Below are 24,815 nucleotides of genomic sequence, written 5' to 3' on the forward strand. Positions count from 1 at the left end.
TTCCAAATCTTAAAGAGTCCATTCTCTGCAATTATTTTGTATGGGCTCTACACTCCTTCCTTCACTCAGATTTCATTAGTAGTACCCTCTTTCCTCTACTTTGCTGTTCATTCTATCATTCTATGGTCCCAGAACTGTAACAAGTGAAAAATAAATTCTCTGACTGGTTTGTACAATCTCCCCACTCCGTGCCCGAGATAAGCTGTGGCGTAAATCACAAGAAAAACTACTCTGTAAGCAAAAAAGGAAATGAAACATTGTGTCAGTCTTGTAATTACTGTGCTGGCTATTCAGCATCCCCCAAGCCGCCTGACAGGGTCTTCCTGATGTATCCTAAGGGACAGCAGGATGAGGGAGGTTTTCTTGAATTTTCCAGGTTCCATAATTACACTCACCCCTTCACAACTGTAGGTCAGAGACAGACACAGAGCACATGCCCCTGTACTGTGGTTCCCTCTGACAAAACCATTTTGTGCAGAACCACTTCCACTCACCAAACACTGCTGCAGCAGGCGAGGCTGGAGCTCTAGCCACCCCCACCTCCCTCTGGAGTGCCTTCCCAGCACCAGTGGAACTCTGTTGATGCTGCTGAACACCCTCCAGCCTCCAGCAGTGCCAGGCACCGCAGCTCACTGAGCCCATCTTTCCACCCAGCGAGAGCTGCAAGCTCCTCCTGGCTTTGTTCCACCAAGTGCCAGTCCTGCTCAGTTAACCTTCGGCAGTCCCACAGAGGAGGCGCGGAGCCAGGGACATGAGTGCATGGGCTCTGTGCACCCTTTGGAAACTGCTCTGGCAGATGGAAACAAAGCAGCAGCATATTCACAGACCTGAGAACAGCCTGTAACCACTGGAGTGTTTCAGATGATACAGATATGCATTAAAAATCTGTAATTCTGACATGCCAAGCAGATATTAAAATCCCAGCAACACGCTGGATTTTTTTGCTATGCTATGAACTAGAACTGATCATGGAGATACCTGCCAGGGTTCTCATGTTGTGTACCACATCCACCTGAGCACTTCCTGGGAAAGATCTGGGCTTTGGATAGAAAGAAAGTAGGGCAGTTGCTGTTGACAGGTATGCTTACTGTGCTGCTGTTAGCAAATACACAGAAGGAAAAGTGCCAGCCCTAAAATCAAAAAGGAGCAGATTCTGCTTGATATGAACACAGCTCCCCATGGGCTGCTGCAATGCAGTGGCATCTCAATCCTTTAATTTCTTAATGATATGGCTGCCTCAAACCCTCCAGAACTGGAGACAGTGAGCTCTTAGCATCCATAACACCAACTCCAGCAGCTAGGCAGCCAACAGGAATTGCTCTTTTAATTTCACTGTGTTGCCTGTACTGCCTGAGTTACTTTGTGATGGGAAACAGAATTTACTTTTGAGCAGTATCTAGGACACTGGAAACCTGACCCTCATTCAAACACAGAATATAATCCAACAAAGGCTAATTATTCCCTTTGTTTAAACGGAATCATACACAGAGCCAAATTGGACAGCTAGGACACCTCTCTGGAAAGGAATGAGAGGGAGAGGTACAAAGAGGCAGATGGTGTATCTGAAATACACTTTGTGTAGCTTTCTATTACACATGCAGGTTTTCCTCTTCCACCTGTTTCTACCACTCAAACACCAAACTATTTAAAGATGGCAAAAGGAGAGAGGCTGTGGAGGGATGTGATCCATTCTTTGCATTCTCTTCCCCAATACTTGCAGGCCCTTGACTTGTTTTCAACCTTTTTCCCCATTTTTCAAGGCACTACAAATTTGCAGCTGGAGAGCGGGGAAAATTTGCATTTAAAGGGTTTTAATAAATTAAAGGCCCTTAGGGAGTTTTCCAGAGAAACTGAACTCAATTAAATTAAGGGCAGGTCTTGGGCATCACTTCTGCTGAAATAAAACACATCCTCCAGCAAGGACATTTCATCAGATGACTAGTTAATATTGGTTCAATGTTTACAAAAATTCTCCCCTCTCCTTTAAAAACATTCACTTTGGAGCATTTCTACTCCATAGCAACTAAAATAAAATAGAGGGGAGGAAAGGCAAAAAGGTAACCTTCTAAGAATGTAACTACAACTCAGATCTATTCACTGTATGGGGTAAAAGCTAAAGGAACAGCATTAGCTTACATCTCTTTCCAAAATCCTGTGAAGACACTGTAGAACAGCTCATTTTTTTCCTGTCAATCAGCCTTTCCCATTTGCTGTGCAGGGTGAATGTACAGAGCACCTAAACAGATCTGCTCCCTGTTGTTACCTGCAACATGGACCAACAAGAGCACCAAGCCAAGAGCAGCTGCCCATGTCTCCAGATGCAGTTATATTCTTATACAAAGGAAAAATAAATGAGTACAAATGTTCATCAGGAAAATTCCACTAATTTATTAGATGCCTTGTCCTTTGTAGGATAGTTTGAGCCAAACAAGTCTGCATATTTAAATACAAAATACCTTCTGAGTCACAGGAGATTCCAGAAATGCCAGAACTCTGAGCTCCCCTCCCTCGACACAGAGAATAATCTCTCCCACCCACTTCTCTGCCCAGGCCTGCAGTGCATCCACATTAGGGTCTCTGGCCCATCTTCTTCAATGTTCGGTTCAGCTGGAATTAGAGAAAGCAAAGGTCAGAAAAATACACAGTGATTGATACACACTGCTGCTCCCCTCAGCAGACCTTATCCAAGGCCTCTTAACTCCTTCCTCTCCAACTCTCTGACAAGAGAGCTCTTGAGCTCTCACAGTGTGTCAAGCAAAAGGGGAATAAGTAGAACTCTCTCCTTTCCAAGCTAGCAGAGGAAGATGTGGGGAGAAGAGAGGATGCAAACTTGTAGCAGCAGTATCACAACCCTCAATTAAGTCCCCAAATCTCAGAATTTTGCCTCTGAGTTTCCAGTGCAGAACAACCTCCCCTGGGAGAGAGTGGAGACAGAATGTCACCTCTTGGCCAAGCTCAATGCTGAAGCCATCTATGCTCCAGAAATCTCTGAGGCCATTTTCTAGAGCTATAGTTATGAAGTTAGAGATATGATTTTGGTTGTGTTACTGACAGGGACACATTTATCTAGAGACAATGGAATCAGCATTCCTGAATAGTAAAACTCTCTTCCTTTTCCACTGTGGCTCAACTAAGTACTTCTCACAAAAACATACCATTCCTCAAAGGCCAGCAGCTGCTGCTTAGAACATCTGCCTTTGCCTAGTGCCTTGCAGAGCCAGGGCTAAGTCCAGCATGGAATTACACAGCTGTCTCACACAAATGTGGACCCTCGAGGGCCTGCACAGCCCAGTGACTGCCCCATGTTTCCTACAGAGCTACACAGCTCTCCTGCCCAGGCCTCACCTCCTCAAACTTGTGGATCTGGCGGATGAAGAAGTCCCCGTAGCGTCGAGCGACCTTTGTGTCTGCAATATGGATCATGTCCTGGGAAGAGAACAGGATGAGATTAGGAAAAGGACCATGCTACTAGCAGGGAGACAGCAAGAACTGCCAAACATAAAGATCAACCTAAGGGGCTTCACCCCAGCCATAGTTCAGCACCACACATACCTGACCTGTGCTAGTCCCACAGTACCCATCCAGCTCTCCTTGGGCTGCCTTCCCTCATACCTTTGTCTGGGATGGGCCCCCATTCACGTTGTATTTGCTTCCCACATTCTTACACACTGGTTTTGTCTTCCTTGCAGCAGTTTGATAGTTCCAACCCCAGTTCATGCTTCCCTCTTTTCAGTCATGCTATATGCCACGACAGCTGGGCTGAGACATGGCATGACACCTTGCAAGAAGAGGTCTGCTACAAGGACCAAGAACACAGAGTAACCTGATCTCCTTCCTAGCAAGAAACCTAATGGCTACTGCTGTCTTCTTTGACTACAGTTCTACAACACTCCTTGCTATGCTTCCTGCTGCTGGAGCTCCAGGGCAGATGGTGACAGTTCCACACCTTGTGTTTAGATTCCTCCTAGAGCAGCCACAACTAAATGCTGTTCCAGTGCAAAGCAGACCTGTAACATGACCAAGCAACATCTCTGCTTTGTCAAACAAAGGAGAGATGTGGGGGACACCAGAAGGACAATCCCACCAGACACACAAATAGCAGCACTCTGTCACTCAATTATCACCTCCCAGAACACTGAAAAGCAGCTCCCTCTGTCCTGGGGAAGTGCTTGTTTTCTAGGTATGTTGACTGACAAAGCTGCCTGTGATATTCCATCACTCTTCTTCCACTAACACTCTTTTCATGCGGGGCTAGAACTGCATTGTGGGCAGGCAAGCTCTATAAATGGCAAGGAAGAAGGAATGTCTCCCACAGAATGGAACAAAACTAGGTGCTGCCAATCCAAAATTTCCTGGGTGAAAGAATGTCCCAGCCAGTAAGTGGCAGATACCAACCTTGTCAATATAGAAGTCAACCTCAGAGGCAGACTGGAACTCTCCATCCAGGGCAGATATGCCACTGGTCCATACCAGGTTCTTCATCTTGTGCTTGAAGACGAGCAGCTGGATACGGAACTCCTGCTCTGTGAGGTCTAAGAAGCCGGCCAGCTTCGCCACAGGCATGGTGGTGTAGAGCTTGAGGAAGCTACGGATGGTCGAGAGCTGGGCCTGCTGCTGAACTTCATCAGCGAAGACCTTGAGCTGCTGCAGGAAGGGCTCCTTGTGGTAGTTGGGGTGCACGTTGTCGTAATTGGGCACCACAGGGGAGAGGAACTTGGGGCAAGCGTAACTGAAGAGCTCCTCATAGACCTGGGCGTCGCCCTTCTGCATGCGCAGCATCTTGTCGCCGTACTTCTCGCGCAGCTGCAGGTGGATGCTCTCGTCGATGCGCATGGGGTACATGGTGAGCGCAATGGCCAGCAGCGCATGCATCTGCTCGTTCTGCTTGTTGATCTGACACAGAGAGGAGAGAGACCCTGTCAACACCACAGTGTGCTCAGGCTTTAGGGTGCCCAAGGGAGCTGGCAGCTGCACTTTGTAGAGGAAGATCCTTTACACAAAGCACTGATGGTCCTAATGCTCAAGGGTGACAGCACAAAGAAGCAGTGCCTCTGGGCAAAGCAAATGGATGAACCATACACCAAGGCTCTTAGAAATAAAGAGAGGGTGGGCAAGAGGAAGGTGCGGAGTAAATGCATCCAGAGCCACACAGAACCCAGAGGGCCAGAAACATGTTTGACTGTTTTGGTACAAGAACATGCAGAGAAGGGAAGACAGATAGTTTAACAACCATCTTTTGGCAAGGGACAGTTGTCAGGGAGGTCAGTGAAGAAAAGACTGAGAAAGAAGATTTATATGAGTGTGGGATTAAATGGACAGCTGTGTGGCTGAAACAGACATAACCAACTTTTTGAAGTGTTGTGGAATTAAGACTGGCAGGATTTGGCTAAACAAAGAGTTAGGAATTAATCATAAGGATAAAAAGGAGACAGCAGGTAAAACAGGCACCAAAATCAGGAGGTAAGACAGCTTAGGTAAAAAGAGAAAGGAGCTTTGCTACAGCCATGTCTTTGAATGACTATCAGATCATGGAAATTCATCTGGCAATGGCAGCAACCTGAAGTGCAGCACTGGACTAGAAACACAACTAAGTCTGAAGAAGGAAGCATCAACAAGAGTATCATCAGCAGCTCATACTCATTAACAACCCTGCCTAGAGCTAGAGTGCAGATGGATCTGGGACAACAGTATGGGGAACACCCAAAGTAACCTGTAACATAGCTAAGAGAAAATATTGTCACCCATGGCAAAGGAGTTCAGAGGATCCCCAGTCATCATCACTAGCAAAGTCCAGGATAATAAAGCTGAACTATTAGACACAAGCTACCAGGTGATAGAGGAGGGACAGGAAAGAAGACAGTGTTTTTTTCTTTGGGGAAGTGTAGTCTATTCTATCTCTTACCATCTCATACTTGTAGGTTGTCCTCTGAAACATGCTCTTTGTCCTCTGGATGTAGAGGAGGATGTTGGCAAACACACGGATTGCATCCTGGTAACGCCGCATCATAAGGTAAGCAAAGCCCACATAGTAATAGGTGGTCACCTGGCACTCAGGCACCCGAGAGTACATGCTCTGAGAAGGAAGGAGTAACATGCTATGTTAGGGGAAGCAATCCACACTGCTTGTTGGCCACAATTCAGCCACCTCTGCTTTCAATCCCATCCCAAATACAGAAAGGAAAGGGTTAATTGAGTACACTTCACCTTCCACCCATCCCTGCAGCAGCTTCCTCACTGTTTTATTAGATCATCCCATTTCCTATGTTTTCCAGTTTCAGCTTCCTGCAAGGAGAGGACTCCTGCTCTGTGCCTAACACTGCTCTGCTCAGTTCCCTTTCCCCCTGTTTCACTCCACATCCTGTGCCAGACAGCACATATGTAGATCTGTGCCAAGCCTTGGCCCAAACCCATTGCAGCTGAGCTTTTATTAGCCACAACCAGCATTCAATTCTAAGGCAAAAACAGCCCAGGTGGGAGCAGACACAGTGAGAATAGAAGTCAAAAATACAAGAAAGAGCCACTGGCAAAAGTAAGAATGGTGTGTTCAGGTAGTTACCACTACACTACCACTTGTAGTTCCAGCAGTATTCTCTGTAGCAACACTGCATTGCACAACACAGCAAACCTCCTAAAAAAACTGGGCAATTGTGCTGCAAGAGCATCAGGCATTATCATATGGCTTGATTTAATGCCAAAGCTCCAGCTGTGCCCAGCCACAAACTCCTGACAACTACAGCAGATACAAACAGTTCCTCGGCTGGAAGATTCAGTACAGCAATTTTTCACCAGCATGCTTCAACATAGGCATTTAGAAGACTGCAAAAGAAGAGTTAAAACATGTTGTATTACCTTCTTGTTGAGCTCAATGTTCTCCAGCACCTTGATGGCTTGGTAGTAATCTCCCAGCAGAGAGTGCAGACGCAGCAGCCCAACCAGGCTGAAGTAGCCCAGCATCTTGTACAGGGAGTGGCGCCCATATTCACCAGCCACACTTTCAGGGTCACCTAGGGAAAAAAGGAACCACAATGCCATCCTCAAGGAAGCAAGCTTCCCTTTCAGTATTTTCTGTTTAAAGCAAAGGGAGCAAAGCCTGAAATGTAATCACTGGTACTTCTCACCTAAGGCCAACAGAACCAGTTCCCAGCCAATCCATCCACTGATTATGGGTTTGATCCAGCTCCCAAACAAAGTTAAGGAGCTTGGGTCAAATCAAAGCAAGGCAGCACAGACACCAGTGCTGCTTGGCACCTCCCAAAGCTCACCTCCACTTGTATAGACCTCCAGCTGTCGGTTAATGTTGGATTTGTCAACCAGAGAGTGCAGCACATTAAGGACACTGTGGACATTCCAGATCTTGGGGTTGGAACGAAGGAAATCAATTTCCTCTTCAGACTTCTTGGCCGTTTTACAGCGGTACTGGCTGAAAGACTGGAACTACAGGAAAAAGCAGAGATTCAGTGATGAGCAGCTTGTCTAGAGATGCTCAGGTAAGTGCACTAAGCTAACAATTTGCTCACACAAATGCATTACAAGAAATTACAAGTTGCACGGAAAAAAAAGTTTCACATGAGATCACATGGAAATCAAAATGGCACATTATACCACCTTTAAAGCACCTAAAAGAATTATACAGTACAGAGGGTAAAGGCCAGGAGACAGACCGAAGCAGTAAAGGATCTCTTAAACAATTAGGAAAGGCAACTAAACACAAATTTGCTGTCTGGTAGAAAGAAGAATGACCAAATTATAAGACGCGTTTGCATACATGCATCTTTTCCCCTTATATGCACACATCCTTTTTGTTCTCAAGATTGACCAGACAACACTCGAAGAATTCCAGGCAGCTCTATAATAAAAAGTTACAGAGAAGGGAATATATTCTCTAAAGAGAAAAACCAATAGCATTTCAGATCTGTACTGCTGCACTCAGAACAGTAAGTGGAAAAATATTTCTTAACGTCAAGATCTCTGACCACAGCTTATTTCAAATCAGGTGCACACATAAAGGCCCTACTGACTAAGAAAGACAGAAATTTTGTTCTGAAAGAGAAATAGGCACAAAAGTTCAGGACTCCCAAAAGAGCACCTTGTAACTTAAAAATCTGTACATTTACAACTACTTCATCCACCTGGTAACAAAAGAGTAACAGTGATTACCAAAGATTTTCAACCTGCCATGGATTTCCTTGTTACGGAAATCACAACAAGGGAAGAGATGGAAAATTTATACAACTAATAAAGGCAAGGCCACCGCAAAATGGCCCAGTTTTATAATCATATACCTGGTATATGAATTCATCAATGATATCCCAGAGCCACTGGTTGGGCAGTTCCAGAGGAGCGGGGCCATCAGCATCTGCAGGAGAACAGATGAGAGGGTTAACACCTTCAGCAAGAACATTGTCAGAACTGGAGGAACAGACAAATTAAAGGACATAAGAATTTCCCTGAAATGGGAGATGGAGCAGCAGATGAATGAAGCTTTCAGTAGGGCTGAGATGCAGCTTTGACTACCTCAACTGCCTTCACTTTCAAGACTATGAACATGCACATGGTTAATCACTGGAGTGTGACTGTTCAGCAGCATCAGCTCTCAGAAGCTGCACAGAGACTGCAGGGGTTTATCCTAACTGATCCATTCTCCACATGAGGCTTGGCAGGGAGTCACAAACACTAACATTTGCTCCAAGGGGAGTGAACAACAGTAAACAGTCATGAAACACTGCAGGTTTTCTTTAGCTTACTGTTTCATTTTACTTTTTAATAAAGATAGATGGAACAGTTCTCAGCAAGACAGAATGCTAATTAAGTTTTATTCTTTACAGTACTTCAGAAAGCACTGGAAACTATTTCTGCTTTTTGTGGTTTTAAATCCATGGATATAAATTGCTCTTCATTCAACAAACTCAAATGTGCAGAGAGCTCACAGACTACCTTTCTCTCTATTATTTATAAACAAACATGTTGCAGTTATCCTGACCCTTTCTTCAGCTCTTCCCTCTCCATCTGATCGTTCTCTCCAAAACTCACAAACCAGAAATTAATTGCAGCAACTCACTGAGGATGTAGTTGAAGAGATTGCAGTAATTGTAATAGGACTCAAATCTCTGCTCCAGCGTGGGGCCCCCCTGCAAAGAGAAGTCAGCAGAGTCTGCTTCAAATCAAGCAGGGCAGGAGGGAGCTCATGGGCAACGGCATAAGAAGGACAAGCACAGTAGCAGAAGGTCTAGTTCAGGAGTGCTAGAGGCAGTATTCAACCAGCACACCCACCAACATCACCCAGAAATTGTAGCACTGTTGTCCCACAAAACAGGGATGACTTTTCCTAGACAGACAGCTTCTCCCAGGATGTCAAACCTCCTGTGAATATTCTGCATTTAACCTTCCCTTTCCCTCTGCTGTTCAGATTCAAGAACTTCCCATTACCTTCACCAGCTTTCCTTCCTTCTCTGCTCATGAGAATTCTTAATAGATCAACAATTCTGTTTCTGGACATCATTTCTAAACACTTGACCTACTGGCTCTTGTTTCAGCTGGAGACACTGAGTCTGAGAACCACTAACAGCACAGCCTGAGAAACCAGTTTCTCCTGTTGAAGCCTGGCTTGGGTTAACACAGCAGCCTTTTAACAGTGCCCATTTCTCCACCCTCTGGTACACAGTAAAACTGCAGGTATTACTTATTCACCCATTAAGTCATGCATCTGTTGAGATTTTTTTCTTTAAGAACAAAGTACTACAACTTTCTCACTGATTAAAGAGGCTTTAAAAAAGGCAGCTTGTTTTGTTTCACAGAGCATTATTCCTTTCATTTCCTTCTTCTCCATCCTTTATGCTATCCACATTTCCCTTTTCACAAGGAACTCTGATTCCATGTGAGGTTATTCATGACAAATAATGCACCTTCCTCTTGTGACACCCCTTCTCACTGCTTGCTCATTTGAAGAGGAGCCACAAAGAACCACACACAAGCAATAAAAAGGAAAATTCAATTACCTTCCAACACCCCCTTCTTCCCTTACTCACTAACCATTACATTTACTGCTAGCAACAAAGAGCCTCCTGAACACTCAGATCCAGTCTCCTGATTCATCTGAGCTACCAGAGAAACCTGTACACTCATCACCGCCAAGCTTGGACAGCTAATGAGCCTCAAATAGACAGTCAAGTCTTTCTTGCTTTTCAGCAATCAGTGAATCCTTACTAAACTAACAAAAGCAAGAATTTTAAGCTTCCCCAAAATCAATGTGACTTAGAGCTCACAAACCCACCCAATTTTGCCTTGCAAAGATTAGGGGACCACTGATACTGTAGTGGCTGCAAGACTTGTCAAGTTTGCTGGCACAGAGAAGCCAGCACGAAACCCACAAGAAGACACAGGGCCAACACTCACGCTGACTTTGGCGTAGATGTGCCTGTAGTACAGCTCCTTGTATAGGATCAGGAAAACTGCATCTGGAAAAGACCACAGAGGAGAACGTTAGCAAGCCACAAGGCGTGAGAGCCTCCTGCCACAACAATGAAAGGAGGCACAAAAAGACACTTTGCTCAAGTCTGACTTCTTGCCAGGCATCTGCTGAAGGAGCTGCCACAGTGAACAAAGGCAACTGACTCAGGCAGCAACAACTCTGTGCACCTGCCAACTCAGGATCAGGAGGGATTCAGTTCCTTCTCTCCCTGAGAACCCAAGGGAAAGTGGAAGACTCACCATTTCCAACCTGAGGAGCAATGGCCTCAGCCTCTGGCCATGGAGTGTTCTTAAAAAACCTTTCAGTCAGTTTTGTCCAGCTGAAAAACAGACACACATGTGGTAAGAAAAGCCACATCTCACTCAGTATGACAGTGCTGGAGTCAGAGATGACAACAGAGAAAGGTCTTGGACTTGGTGAAAGCTGAGGGCACAACATACCCCTGTTAGTAAGTCCAATGTTGAAGCAAATTACGAGAATCACAAACTAAGCAGTGAGACTTCAATTTTTATCTCCCAGGCACAAAACAAACACGTATGTTACTTCCACATTCCCTTTATGTCAAGCTGACACAGCTACAAGCAGGAATGGAAGTAGCTGTTGGGAAGGGACAGCAAAGCTACACCTGACAGTTTTCTGTAAATTGCCTGACTAGCACCACTGCCCTCTCTGCAGCCTTCCTTCCTGTTAGGCCAGGGCTGACATCTCCCTTCAGACAGATCACAACTCGTGTATACTCACATTAGCCTCATGGGCTGGAAATACCTAGGAGTTTTTTTCCCACAGTAAACAAACCAAACCCGTTTCAGAGAAAGCCCAAATTTGGAACAGCAGAGGTAGTGAGCCCTTCCTTTTAACAGCATCACAGTTAAAATAGCGATTTCCATCTGCTGAAGAATAGTATTGTACCTGTTCTCATAAATGTCCTGGATCTCATACACCTTCTGGTCAATAACATCACTGGAAACACGGCTGGCCTGGAGCTCGTACACCTTCTGGTCAATGAGATCTGACACCGTCTTGTGAAAATACTGGATGAAGTTTTTGATCACTTCGGGGATCACCTGGTAGGTCTGCTGTTCGTACTGGCGTTCGTAGGCCAGGTCCTGCTTGGGGTCTCCTGCGGAGAAAGAGGAGCAGTGAGGCAGCGGCCGCACGGCCCGGCCCGGCCCCACAGACCCGGCGGGGCGCAGGCGGGCCCGGGGCGCGCGTGGGGCCCTCACACTCACCCGTGTGCATATCATAGTCGTTGGAGTACGCGTAGGGGTCATAGGCAGCCTATGAGGAGAGGGCGGCAGTGAGTCCCCGCGAACAGCCCGGACCCGGACCCAGACCCGGACCCGACCCCCGCGCCCCCGGCGCCCCGGCCGTACCTCGTTGTCGTAGTCCTCCCCCGGGTAGGCCATGGCGGCGGCACGGCACGGAAAGGGCTCCGGCCGGAAACGCGGGACTGGCGCGGCGCGGGCGCAGGGGCGGGGCGGGCGGAGAGGGGGCTGAGCCTTTCTATTGGCTAAAGCAACTGCCTGTCTTCAGCCTGCTGAGCCGCCACGGGCCGGCCGTGGCCTCCTCCTCTTTCTGATTGGAGAAAACAACTGCCCGTCAGGCTCTCCTGCCCACAGCCTCCACTTCCCGCCCCGCCTCTCTCCTATCCGCTTCCTCCCCATTGGCTGCATGCATGAGTTGTGTAGCCTTTCATTGGTCGAGAGGACGCGGCCCGCCCCGTTGCCATGGCGACGCCCTGCCCTCTCCGCGGCCCGGGCCGTGACGGGATGGAGGGCGGCGGTGGGGCTGACGGGGCGCCCGGCGCGGGGCCCGAACCGGAACCGGAGTCAGAGCCGGGGCCGGGGCCGGAGTCGGAGCCACAGCCGCGCATCGCGCTGCCGCCACTGGGACCGGGCGCACCCCTCGGTTACCTGCACGTCCTGTGGCAGCGGGAGGAGCCCGCGGGCAAGATCCCGGCCCGCCGCCTGCGCAGGGCCGCCCGCCTCCACCGCCGGCTGGGGCCCACGGGCAAGGAGGCGCACGGTGAGCGGCGGAACAGCCCCTCCTGCGGCCGGCTCCGCACGGGCTGCGGGAGGGAGGTGGGCTCTGTTCGGTGCGCGGCTGGGGAAGCCCCTGGCGCTGCCAGGGGAGTGTGCCCGTCAGGAGTGGGCGGTTCGGGAGGAGACGAGGAGAACCATCCTTACCTGGTGCCTTGATCTGCTTCCCGTTCTCTGGAGCCGGTACCAGCGTGATTTGGCCCCGCACTTGTGCTCCGGGATGGAATGTTTCAGTAGGGAAACGTGCCTTTTTCCTCGGTGCTTTCCAGTAATTGCTTTCTTTCCTCCATAGCTCTGAAAAGGCTGCGTGAAGCTGCCAATAGCAATGATTTGGACACAGGTAAGGCTTCTGTCAGTCCCACTTTGGACCTCTTCTTGGAATGGCAGTGTCTCTCGGACTCTTACTTTTGGAGAGGAGGAAGTGAGTGCAGATGGTTTGTGGACAGGATGCTTTAGATGCTTCAGATCTAGAAAGTGCTTTTTTAAAGCCCAGCTTTTGTTCTCTGAGCAGAGTGGGGCTGATTATTGTGTTCACTTTTTCACTGCACCTGGTTCATAGTGTTAGTTTTCTATCTGCTTGGAGCTAAAGCAGCACTGCACTGTCCCAGCTGTTTTGGTATGTTCTCTTGCCCAGTTGTTAGCAGCAAGAGAATAATGTTTTGATTTAGGTGGAAAAGTTACAATTATCTAAGCCATACCCTGTATAATGAGGCAGCATGACCCAGTAGATTAGAACCAGGGCCAGAGCTGGACTCTTCTGGTTTCTGCAAAATTCCCTTATGGTCCATAAATTCTGCTTTCCTGATGTCCAATCTCAACACTACATCTTTCTCTCTCAGGCTTTGGTAATTGAAGCATATCAGAGTTAGTTCATAAAAACTTAAAAGTTTTAGTAGTTTTTGCAATCTGTATTCCTACCAAAATAACTTAATGACAACTTTGCTAGGTGCTGCTGAGAGTAATAAAAGAATAACACACTATTTATAATTAATAAATATATAATAAATAAATAAATAAATGACTAAAAAATCAACTTAAAAGGTAATTAAAACCATTAACTAAAATTACTAAAAAGTTCTGACATTTCTGACAATTCCCCCCTTTGGAAGTGATCTTAATTTTCCTTTAAGATTACTTCCACTTAAATCATAGAGTATCTAGCAAAACTTAAGCCATTAAAATACAAAAATTTTGTTTGTGTTTTGTAATAAGATATCATAGATCATTCATTCCAAATTGGGGTATTATCTCTTTTAACAATACCTTGGTAACTTCTCTTGCTTTGTTGGTGCAAGCAGCTATCCAAAAAATGTGTCAGCTAAAGCCAATAGGTTATCAATATCCCTCTTGTCAAGGTAACTCAGAAAAATCTGTTTGCCTGTAAACTCCAGGACAGTTTCCTCTTTTTGTAGTCCCTCAAGGATGTGCTCTGTAGGGCACATCCTTGGATGTTTATTGTGTTGCAAATATATTTTACACTTGCTGACTACACTTTAGATTCCTGTTTTTTTTACACTAATTACTTGATGTTTCAAGTTATCTCTAATAGCTTCTGCTCCCCAATGTGTTTCTCTGTGTTTATCTTTGGCTACTTGTCTCATCACTGCTTGAAGTACTATTCCATTTCTCTTTCTTTTGGCAACATAACATCAACTCTAAAATACCATTTTGGTGTAAAATACCATGAACTGGCCATTTTTCTTGATTATCTAATAGATAATCTAGCCACCAGAGAATACAATATTCTATTACCTGTGTACAAGTTAAAGAATTGCTTTTAAATTCTTTCCAGTGCTGCAAAATACAACCTAAAGGTGAACATTTGGGTGTTCCCCTCTTCCTGGGCTCGAGAAGAAGGGAAGCCCACAGTAAATCAGGATTCCAGCAATGACTAAAACGGACACGAGAGAGCGCTCTGTGCACACCAATACAATTCCAGTCGCTGGAGCAGTAGCAGCCGCTGAGCTAACGCCAGCAGAGAGCTCTGAGCAAACGAGCCTTGCTTTGACAATTTACATTTCCCAAACCCAAACACTTAGTACACACCAAATATCCTAAAATTCACGTACAATGGCTTCAACACTCTTACAGCCAACGAATTTTCATACAAACTCAATTTATACTTATGACACACTCACATTACCACACACTTGCATTTTCCAGCACTAACAGATACCATAGGCTTTAATAAACACAGCAATATCTGGGCAAAGCCCTTCCACAGCGTGGCTCTTTGCGCAAGCAGCACTGTCTGACTAATCTGTGGGCAAAGCAGAGGGTGAAGACTCAAACCACACCTTTTGTTAGTCACTTATATAGTTTTACAAATACAGTTTTCCAGCTAGGCAGTGGGACTCAAACACAATTCCATTAATATTCACTTACAGAGTTTTACACTAACTTTTAATAGGAAATAGCCAATTATATCATCACTTTCTTAACTCTTAATATGTTAGAGAGTGCAAGCTTATGATTAGGTATACCTTTTAAAGCCTTCAGTAATGTCTTAATAAAGTCCCAGGGGTTTTTGCCGTGAACTCACCTGGATCAGAGGATTGAAAAAATTCCCTGAAAAAAGTCTGTCAGTGTGCACCAATGTCCTTGTTCCTGTAAGTCTGTGGAACATCAAATGTGTTGTCTCACCTGGGTCACCAGTAAATTGTTACCAAATCCTTCAAAATTGTTGGGGTAAATAAACCCCTCTAAAACTTTCTTTTTAGTGTTAGTGTATAAGATGTTACTTTGTTGTTGGCCAGGAGGGATTTGTGTGGCTCACAAATTCTGGCCTCCACTTAGACACGGATATAAAGCTTCTTCACTTATTTATACTTTTTAGCAAACAAAGAAATTAATGTTTGTTGGTTATAAATTACATAATTCTCTCTTATTAATTAGTACTCTGTCCTCTGTGGGTTATTGACTTCTCACTTCTCATGCTAGTAGTCCATATTTTCAGTTGTTTTAGTATCTTTTTCCTCTGGTAGGGATTTTCCAACACATACACTGAGTCTTTGTTAGTCCCTTCTTTATCTTCTGGTTTCTGCAAGGTCCTTGTGGTCCATAAATTCTACATTCCACATGTCCAACCTCAACCATACATCTTTCTCTGGTTTTGTTCATTGAAGCATATCAGAATCAGTTTATCAAAAGTTAAAGTTCCAGTAGTTTCCCCAGGCTGTGTTCCTACAAAAGTACGTTATGACAGCTTTACTAAATACTGGCTAAGAATAATTTAGGAATCACACACACTTTATAATTGCATATACAGGTTATGATTAACTAAAGCCATTAATTTAAAAGTTAATTTAAATCACTAACTAAAATTATTAAAAAGTTATATAATTTCCAACAGGAAGATGAAAGAATGCAGTTTTATGGAAGTCTTGGTTTCAATCCACATTGGATTTGATAGACAGCTTCCCATGTTTACAGTCCTCTTGTCTCTTGTTTACTCTGCAACTTGAGGAAGTGTGCTATGATTAATTTATTTTTCATCAACAAGTAAACATCTTTGCTGTTTCCTGTGGTGGCACTGGGTGGAGAGGTTATGTCATTCCTACTTGGTTCAGGGAAAGAGTAGCTAAATTGTTCCTATATGGTTCTCACTGGGGCACTGTCAGTTTCCCATTCTTTCTTCTGAAGTATCAAACATTCAATGTTAACACCACTTCCATGTTTTTAGGTGTTCTTTTCAGTTCTGTACCCCACTTGAAGTAGGATGTGTACTGGAAGAGATTCAAAGGTGGCTATAATTCACTTTCTGGAAGCTGAGATGAATGGTGACTTTCAGTGGCCTGAAATGGTCTCGACTGTTCTAGAATATGCTGTTTAAAGATCTCAAAATGTAGTGAACCTGTCAGCATTTTTAACAGCTATGGAATGAGCTCTATTTTACACACCAGGTAGTATATCAGGGTGATCTCAAAACAGCAGAAGTAACAGCCCTTACAGATGCCCCTAACACATGTTGTGTAGGTGCTATTTTTATGCCCCTAATCTTTCCACCCTTTACTGATCTCTTTGCTCGGCTCTTGGCAGGTCGGTGCATTCCCCTTCCTGCTTCCCAAACTGTAGCCACCATTGGTTAGGAAAGGGCATAATCAGAACAGGTGTGAAGAAGTGGCTTTTCTCACTACCTGTGCTTACACTGTGAAACTTCTGACCATGGGTCCACGTTGACGTCAAAAGTTTACACAGGTGCAGAAAATAACTGTGTAAATCCACAGGGAAAGCCTATGGAGGGGTTGTAGTAAGCACAGGATGCTAATTCCAGCTTGGGAAGTGCCTGAGATGCAGCTGACTAAAGCCAAGAGTTAGCCCCATGTCCTTCCTATCCTTTTGTATTCTTCTCTAGGTATTTGCTGCTGATTGTCCTTGGAACTTGAAAATGTGGCTAGGTGGATCTTTAGCCATTAGAGCTGTTGGCTTATCTTTCATGGCAACATGTGGAAGGTGGTGAAGGCTGAATCACAGGGTGGAGGTTCTGCTGGTTCTGCTGAGCTAGGATACTAGTGGGAACTGGTTCAAGTCCAGTTGACTTAGCAGCTGACAGCATGTTTCTCTACCCCCAAAAGAGCAGATAGCATCACCTCTCTGATCAGGTGCCCCTCCAGCTTACCTGCTTTTTTTCTCCTTGGTTCTGTCAGTGCAGCAACTCCTGGAGGATGGAGCTGACCCCTGTGCTGCGGACGACAAAGGCCGGACAGCCCTGCACTTTGCCTCCTGCAATGGCAACGATCACATTGGTGAGTGGAGGGGGAGTTCTGTCTTCCAGCCTCTCTGTGGTGGGAATTTTGAAGGGTGCTCTTTATTTTGCTTCAGCACCTGTCAGAGGTTGCTCTTTTCTGTTCCTTTTGTGTCAAAGTTGCCAACTCTGGACTCAGGATTTGCCATGTGTGCCTGCTGGAAGGGGAGCAGTCCCAGATCTAGGACTGTACTGGTGCAGAGGGAAGGGTGTCCTTCCTCCCAGTTCTTCGCATCAGGGAGCCCAGGAGCAGTGGCACTGCATGGCCTTGTGCTGGGTCCTTCTGCATTGCTGTGCAAACCTCTGTCCCTGTCTCAGTAAGGAAGCTGATGAGCTGAACAGAAGCACCTGTAGGGCAGCCTGGTGGCTGCCACATGGACCTGTGGGGCAAAGGGAAGGGACTGATGTGTCTCTGTTTCCTTGTTTCTAGTCCAACTGCTTCTGGACCATGGGGCTGATCCAAACCAGAGAGATGGGCTGGGCAATACTCCCTTACACTTGGGTAAGTGCCACAGAATGAGCTTTGCATGCAGAAAAGTGAGGTGAGAACCTCCTTACTGTTCCTTTCCTCTCCACCTTCCTCTTGCCTGTGCCTCACAGAATGCATCCCCAAATTTAAGGACCTAGGAGGGACTCTGCATTTCATTAGATTCACTCCTCACAAAGATTTAAAGTCAAAGAAAAGGCTTGAAAAAATTGATTTCCCTCCCTTTGCCAACCCCAAGGAGTGCAAGATCTGTTCCAGATAGAGTACTCAGGCTTGAGTGGGTGGGTACCTTAGCATTTGGGCCGTTCTTCTTTCCTCTGGCAGAGAAGCCCTTTGGGAAGCAGCAAGCTCTTTGCTAGAGCAGAAACTCATTTTTGTTTGTTCCTCTGAGTTGTGTGTCCTGTGTTTTCCCTCCCCAGCTGCCTGCACGAACCACGTTCCTGTCATCACCACGCTGCTGCGCGGAGGTAACGTTTCCTCTATAACAGTTATAGCCTGTTCCCTTCCTGACCGGTTGAAACTCTCCAGGGACACCAAATCCTGGTGACAGACCTCACTGTCCCTGCTCGTGCATCTTGCAGGGGCCAGAGTTGATGCCTTGGATCGAGCTGGCAGAACCCCACTGCACCTGGCTAAGTCAAAGCTGAATATCCTGCAGGAAGGATTCTCCCACAGCCTGGAGGCTGTACGCCTTGAAGTGAAACAGGTAAAAGAAACAGCCCCATGTTCTGGTAATGGGGTACAGCCCCTGGCAGCCTCCTGCCCCCTTTACTTAAATGCCTGTCGGTAGGCTCTTAACTGCTGTGGGAAAGTTTGACTTCCATTTTCAGAGACCTTCCTTTTTCTCAGCCTCTACTTTAATTTTTTCCAGGGCCTCCCTTGGCTCTGGTAATCTAAGGATGCATTGAGTGGATTCTGGGGCTGTATGAAGCATACTCTTTTCTTCAACCACGATGTAAGAGATGCCTTGTGGCTGGAGAGGGACAAGGCACGAGGCTGTAGCTGTGCTGTACACATTCTCTGTATTCCTAACACAATCTATCCTGCTCCAGTATGTAGAGGCATGGAATAGGAAAGCACTCCTGGGCCTGCAAATGCATGGGGCGTGGGCCTCACTTCAGGAGCAACATAGACACAAGTATTTTTATCCTCTGTGCATGAGCAGATCCTGCTGGAATTAGAAGTCCCTGCTCCTCACAGTGAGGGAAGCTCACTAGCCATAAAGAAAATTTGGTGCTTTCAGGGCTAGACCTTGTGCTGCTTCAGCTGGGCTTATCTCTCTTCCCTGTTCTTAACCTGGCACAAGGATCACAGCTAGCCCATCTGTGACTGGTGACTCATTGGACTCTGATGCTGCCATTAGTGCCATGTAGTTGCTTTGCCTGGGTTTGTCTCTAGGGGTCGTGTACTCTGTCATGTTTTGCAGCTTTAAGGCTGTATGTTTGGCAATTTAATTTTTCCTGTAGAAACACTCCAGCCCGGTGCAGCTTTCTGATGTTTGCCTCTTATGCCCGTTTGTTTCAGATTATCCAGATGTTGCGGGAATACCTGGACCGTCTGGGGAGGCATGAGCAAAAGGAACAGCTGGATGACCTCTGCTCCAGGCTACAGATGACTAGCACAAAGGAGCAGGTAGGCAGCATTGAGCTGCTCTGACTCACCTCCTTGCACTGGGACTCCTGCATTTGGGAGAATGCAACTGCATGAGCAGTGGGGCATTGCAGACATGGTTATTGCTCACACTGGGGCAAGTGGGCAAGTTACATGATGACTCATGGTACTCCTTTAGGTGAAAACTCAAAATGCAGAAAGCATCATAGTGCCAAGTAGCTGGGAAGCTGAGGATCAGATGGGCTGAGGACAGTCAGTTTAAGGCCAGGATCAGCACAAGTGCACAGGGTTGCAGGGCCTGGGGTTTTTTTCCTACAAAAGACTGGCCCCTAGAAACAGGCTTAGAGGAAATAGCCCTGATATCATATTTGAATTTTGGGTAATGTAGCAACATGCTGGTATTTTAAGGACTGGCCAAATGATACAGAAGGGAAGTCAAGCATCACCTCTTGAAGAATGGGGAGAAACTCCTATTGCCTTAGATTAGGGCTTGTTTGATGATGAGGACAGTAGCCCTTCTGCATGATTCTTGGCACCAAAAGGATCCTGTCCTAGTATAAGTTCAGCGTGGGCATTACTGGCAATTCTAGTGCAAGGGTGGTCCCTGCTGCATGGGGGTTTCTTCTGTGGGGCTGGGTGGCTGCACAGCTGCATTCCCCTCCCTGATAGCCATGTATTCTGTCAGGTGGATGAGGTTACAGACCTCCTGGCCAGCTTCACGTCACTCAGCCTGCAGATGCAGAAGATGGACAACAGGTAATGGGCTGCCAAATCATCTTCCTGAAGCAGCAGGAGAAGCCTTAGAGAGAAAAGGAAGCTGAAGTTTGCTTCTCAGATCACTGACTAAACATTGCTGCCAGCAGGCATTCCTGCCCAGACTGACTCTCCAGTGGTGCACTGTTCCTGTTGGTGCTGCCACAGCTGCCTCATAGGAAGGCAGCAGGCTTTGCACAACAAAGGCAACAGACAAGAACGCTGCAGCTGTGACTTTGGGGTAAAAGAGCTGCTCTACTTTTTACCAGAGGGGCTGACGATGAATAGGGTACCCTTTCCAGAGATATTTTGCCTTCTCCTAAGTACATCAGCTCAATGTAGGTGGTGACCAATGCCATGTGCAGTTACCAGCTCTTACTAGTGCACTCAGCAGCTGGCCAGCATCACAGAAAAGCTTGGAACATTCCTGCTTGGAAAAGGCATCTTTTGCCCCCTCCATACTGCTCAATTGCATGAGGGAGAAAGTGAATGCCTTGAACAGCAGAAGGCTTTGTGCTGTGAGAAGAACGCACATTTAATTCTGCATGCTAAAAGCTGAGCAAACATTCTGCCTTAAGAAACATGCTGGGAGGCCTTGTCAGAGCTTAATGAGGCTTAATCCTCACCTTCCCCATTGCCTGCTATCAGACAGCAGAGAATGTGTCTGGTTACAAATGGGATACAAAGTTTTTCATGGCTAGACTAACACCTTTCACTGGACCCATTTTTAAGTCTGCTGCAAGTTAGTGCTAAAATATTACAGTGTAACACTTCCAAAAAATACCCAGCTAGCAGGTCAGAGCTGCCCTGTTGTGAGAATAAGGACAGGAGGGTGACAACGCAGTTCTAGTCAGACACCTACGTCTTGCAAAAAAGCCCCACCATAACCAACATTTCTTGTTACTGGCAGTCTCAGGCAAGAGGTCCAGTTGTGACAGGAGGTATTGTGCACTCAGCTGTATTGGGCTAGGATGGAGGTGGATTTACCTCTGCCTCAGCAGCACCAAACCCATTGCTCAGCCATTCTGTATCTCTTGCTTGTCATGGAGAACCTTAAGTGCAGTGTGAGAAACGAATTATGGTTTATGCTGGGAGCCTGAAGTGATGCAGCTATGAAGGATGCAGGGAGATGCTCCTGCTGCTCTCTCGCTTCTGCCCACTGTGGTTAGCAATGAAGATTTAGGTTGCTTTGTTGTGGAGCAGAGATCCAGGAAATCTCGTTGATAGGGCACCAACAGCAGCAGGGAGATAGGAACATGTCAATAGTGATCTGAGTTCCCACCTGTGTACCACAACATGGTGTGCTGGTAGCCACACCTATCCCACAGCTTGGGAGTCACTGGTTTGAAAGAGGTTATTATTAAGATTCACCTTAAATACGCAGCAACCACAGTTTGCAGAGTTCCTCAGAGATCTTTAGGTCAGCATGCTCTCTGATACCTGCCTCTTGTCCAGGAGGAGGCTAAGTGGACTTCTGTTCAGAGCTGAGATACCAGAAATAGGCATGGCTTTTAGATGGGTTCTTCTGTGAGCTGCTGGAGGACACAGCTGGGAGCAGCAGTCCCATGGCTGGGCTGGAGCTGTCACTGTGCATATTCGTTACGATATGCTGGATGGGAAGGATGCCGAGAGGGTGGGAGACAATCTGACCTTTTTGTATATTCAACTTCAATAAAATCCTGTCAGCCTTTTGTGACTCTTTGGCCAAGTTCTCTTTTTCAAAGCGACCCATTCCTCTTTCTTTATGTCTGTTCCAGGCCCCATGCACAGCACTGGACTTGCTAAACGCTACTCTCAAATCAGAAGTGACAACACAAAGTTGTTTGAGTTCAATCACCACTGTTTGCAGATCGAAGTACAGGGTTGCTGGCTGACCTTTTCTGATCCTGACTTCCACAGCCAAGAAATCCAAATTTAAAATCTATGTAGTTGCTGTGAAACCGTACAAACAGAGGAGAGGGAATCCCAGCAGGGGTGCTTCAAGCTGCAAGATGAGATATTTTGCAGAGAGGAAAAGCAGCCTTGCCCAGTAGCAGAAGTCATGCCTTGCCCCATGCTGAATAAAATGGCTGTGCTGTGAAGAGACAGCAAGGATGAGGGGCTGGGGAGGGACATCTGGGCAGGGTAGAGAACTTCCAGCGTGGCCCCTATGTGAGGAGCAGGTGACCTTCATGCCCAGTCTTTACTCACCTTGTCTCTTCCCATCTTTACAGCCCAACCTTGATGTCCACGTACACCCAGCTGCCAGCGCTTCTGCCCTCAGCAGCCTTGTTGCTGAGGAGACCATTAAGGTGCCTGAAGAGCACGTGGCTAAAATGCTCTTTATCTCTGCAGTTACTTCAGTTGCTGATGTTGTCTCTAAGTAGACACCTCTTGCAAGCTCTCCTCAAACCCAGGAACACATCTAGCTGAGACTCTGAGTGAAGCTTTTAGTCTTCTTTAGGCACACGTGATGTTGTCAACAGATCTTCATGTTTTTTTCTTGCCTAGTGCTGGGTTTTTTCTTAACAGCTCCTGACAGAGTGGAAAGGTGGGGGTGCTGCAGCCAGCCAGGAGCAATTGTCTTGCTGCTTTTGCCACACTGCTCCCACCATGGCAGGAGAGGCAATAAAAACCAAATGGCTATAGGAAGTTTTGCCACTGTTTTAGCAGTAACACCAGGTAAGAAAGAGAAAAGCACATCTGGTTTTCAGTGGAGAAAAAAAATGTATCACATAGGAATTGTATTCTATGAATCACCACAGTCAGTTCTGCTTTCCTGCTTCAGGGCTTGAAGCTGTGGGCTGCCCTGAGCCTTATCATGTGTTTGGCACTGGATGGAGAAAAGTTTTAGGTTTCTTTGCATCAGCCAGTCATACCCAGAGCCTTAACCACCCTGTCATGCTCAGCAGCTGTATCCAGAATGAGAATTAGGTGCTGGGCAGGAAAGAAGCTGTTCCAGGGAAGGAGAAAACATGGCTTCCCACTGTGCTGGGAGCTGTTGACTGGCACTGCCTGTTTTTTTTTCTGCTTCTGGCCTAGAGGCTTAAGCTCCTCCCAGCAGCTTTTCTCTGTCCTTGCACCCTGTGCCACAGGTTTCCCTGCACAACCTGTGAGGCTGGTGGCAGTTCTCTGTGTCTCCCAGAGATGTCTGCTGCAGTAATGGAGAATAGAAACAACAGCACAGGTTTCCCTCTGCTATTTATTTTGCCATTAGAATCAGTCCAAACTCCTCATTTTCTTTGTGCTACACCATCAAATGCATCCCCCAGATCTCTTCCTGGGCAATGATAAGTCCCCATTCTCAGGGCCATATCAACTGGGGCTTTAGGCTTTGGTTCCCTCTCACCACTACCTGACCTCCAAATACACTCAATCTCCTCTCCTGATTCAAAGCATGGGATCTGCAGAATTCCCAGCCATTGAATCCAGCAGCAACTTCCCTGGCTCTAAGGCTGCTGCTGTACTGTAAGATGCAGCCAAAACCAGCCAGACTGAGGATCTGCCTCGAGCAAGCGAAAGCAGATCCTCAGAACCTGCTTGTGTCTCACAGAGGTGCCATAGCAGAAGCAGCAGCTCTGACAAGGCCTCCCAGCAAAGCTGCATGGATGTTACTAAGCAAATGACCTTTCTCTGGAGCAGTCACTTCACCCACACAATCGAGTGCAAAGCACACACTGCAATGTGTGTGAACATCAAGAATTTGTTCAGCTCTTCAGCAGACAAAATAATTAATCTCCAACAGCTAAACTCATTTACTTTCTCCCTCTTTGCCTTTCTAGCAGACTTCAAATCCAGCACAGCAATTATCTGTGCTGCTAAGGAAGCCCCATGAAGCGTCTTTGGCAAACTTCTCACCCTTTCATGCATTTCCTTTGCTCACTCTGTGAGCAAAGGTCTCTTCCATCACAGAAAAAGATACTTACAAAGATGCCTTCTTCATGCATTGTGCCTGACCAGCCTGGGGAGCAGCCCTGAGCAGGCCAGGGCCCATGGGGTGACTAGGAGAAGGAATCAGCAAGTTTTGATTAGGAAGATGATAAAGGACGTATGGCAAACAACGTTCCTCTGGGTTTTTTTAATGAAATCTCTCAGAGGGGAAGAGAGCACATGGAAGAATTAAAATAATCACCTGGCAACTTGCTAGTGCTGGTCATAGATTAGCAACCAGCAGCTAAACCCAAAAGCAAATAACGAGAATTCCCTTCCCAGGGCTGCCAGATTTACACACAGGGTCATAAGCAGGATGAGCTTCTTGGCACTGGGTCTGGCACTTCCCAGTATGTCAGGCTCCTGTTACACATGCCAGGGAGATGCCAGACACCAGAATCAGCACACAGTTGGCAGGACTAAGTTACTCCACAGAGAAGAGCTGATGCTTACCACTAGATGCAAAACCCTGACCTGCTCACACCTCTCCCATTTCATCTACCCTGTTCTAGATCTTGGAACAGCTGCACTCTACTGATGTGGCAAACCAGTCCCTGCAGGGTTAAAGAGGAGCTTGTCAGCCTGAGTGATGAAAAGTAGGATAGAAAATAAGAGAAAAGAGTAATTAATTAAGGCAAGAAGCTGGGAGCAGAGACTGCAGAATGCCAATCAGTCTGGAGGGAAGGCTGCGTGGAAAGCAGTAATCAAACTCCTTCAGTTTTAATTAAACCTGTCTCTCTATCAAGGATGTGACATCTTTGTTTAACCTCTGCTTTTGAGCTGAGAAGCCAGTTGGAGCACATA

The 24,815-nt window shown here is 46.5% G+C and overlaps 2 protein-coding genes across 4 annotated transcripts; one reads left to right on the forward strand and one right to left on the reverse strand.

Annotated features, from left to right (window-relative positions):
- Nucleotides 1-2,364: 2,364 nt before the first annotated feature.
- EIF3L (eukaryotic translation initiation factor 3 subunit L) lies at nucleotides 2,365-11,944 on the reverse strand. 2 transcript variants are annotated; one of them, XM_054514973.1, is made up of 13 exons: nucleotides 11,842-11,944; nucleotides 11,698-11,746; nucleotides 11,378-11,588; nucleotides 10,708-10,787; nucleotides 10,393-10,454; nucleotides 9,059-9,128; nucleotides 8,283-8,356; nucleotides 7,258-7,434; nucleotides 6,850-6,999; nucleotides 5,903-6,073; nucleotides 4,396-4,893; nucleotides 3,346-3,426; nucleotides 2,365-2,607 (listed from the first exon to the last, which is right to left on the reverse strand). In XM_054514973.1, exons 1-13 carry the CDS (start codon nucleotides 11,872-11,874, stop codon nucleotides 2,569-2,571), a joined length of 1,695 nt encoding a protein of 564 aa, XP_054370948.1. In that variant the 5' UTR covers nucleotides 11,875-11,944; the 3' UTR covers nucleotides 2,365-2,568. The 2 variants fall into 2 exon arrangements, with proteins under 2 accessions (XP_054370948.1, XP_036257107.1); XM_036401214.2 differs by having other exon boundaries at nucleotides 6,850-7,004; nucleotides 7,263-7,434; nucleotides 11,842-11,943.
- Nucleotides 11,945-12,229: 285 nt separating this feature from the next.
- ANKRD54 (ankyrin repeat domain 54) lies at nucleotides 12,230-21,798 on the forward strand. Of its 2 annotated transcripts, none has more exons than XM_036401038.1 (8): nucleotides 12,230-12,493; nucleotides 12,800-12,847; nucleotides 17,154-17,252; nucleotides 17,682-17,753; nucleotides 18,158-18,205; nucleotides 18,320-18,444; nucleotides 19,263-19,370; nucleotides 20,035-21,798. In XM_036401038.1, the coding sequence occupies exons 1-8, from the start codon at nucleotides 12,238-12,240 to the stop codon at nucleotides 20,107-20,109; spliced, it is 831 nt and encodes a 276-aa protein (XP_036256931.1). In that variant the 5' UTR covers nucleotides 12,230-12,237; the 3' UTR covers nucleotides 20,110-21,798. The 2 variants fall into 2 exon arrangements, with proteins under 2 accessions (XP_036256931.1, XP_036256932.1); XM_036401039.1 differs by having other exon boundaries at nucleotides 12,404-12,493; nucleotides 17,159-17,252.
- The last annotated feature ends 3,017 nt before the right edge of the window (nucleotides 21,799-24,815 follow it).

This window comes from Molothrus ater, chromosome 5 (assembly GCF_012460135.2).
Source record: "Molothrus ater isolate BHLD 08-10-18 breed brown headed cowbird chromosome 5, BPBGC_Mater_1.1, whole genome shotgun sequence".
NCBI lineage: Eukaryota > Metazoa > Chordata > Aves > Passeriformes > Icteridae > Molothrus > Molothrus ater.

Coding starts and splice junctions, on each gene's coding strand:
- ANKRD54 (XM_036401038.1), top strand. CDS start 12,238: ATGGAGGGCGGCGGTGGGGCTGACGGGGCGCCCGGCGCGGGGCCCGAA. Junction 12,494..12,799: donor CACGGGCAAGGAGGCGCACG/GTGAGCGGCGGA, acceptor TTTCCTCCATAG/CTCTGAAAAGGCTGCGTGAA. Junction 17,754..18,157: donor CAATACTCCCTTACACTTGG/GTAAGTGCCACA, acceptor TTCCCTCCCCAG/CTGCCTGCACGAACCACGTT.
- EIF3L (XM_054514973.1), bottom strand. CDS start 11,874: ATGGCCTACCCGGGGGAGGACTACGACAACGAG. Junction 10,788..11,377: donor CAGGACATTTATGAGAACAG/GTACAATACTAT, acceptor TCTGTTTTTCAG/CTGGACAAAACTGACTGAAA. Junction 3,427..4,395: donor TTGACTTCTATATTGACAAG/GTTGGTATCTGC, acceptor TTCTCTTCCCAG/GACATGATCCATATTGCAGA.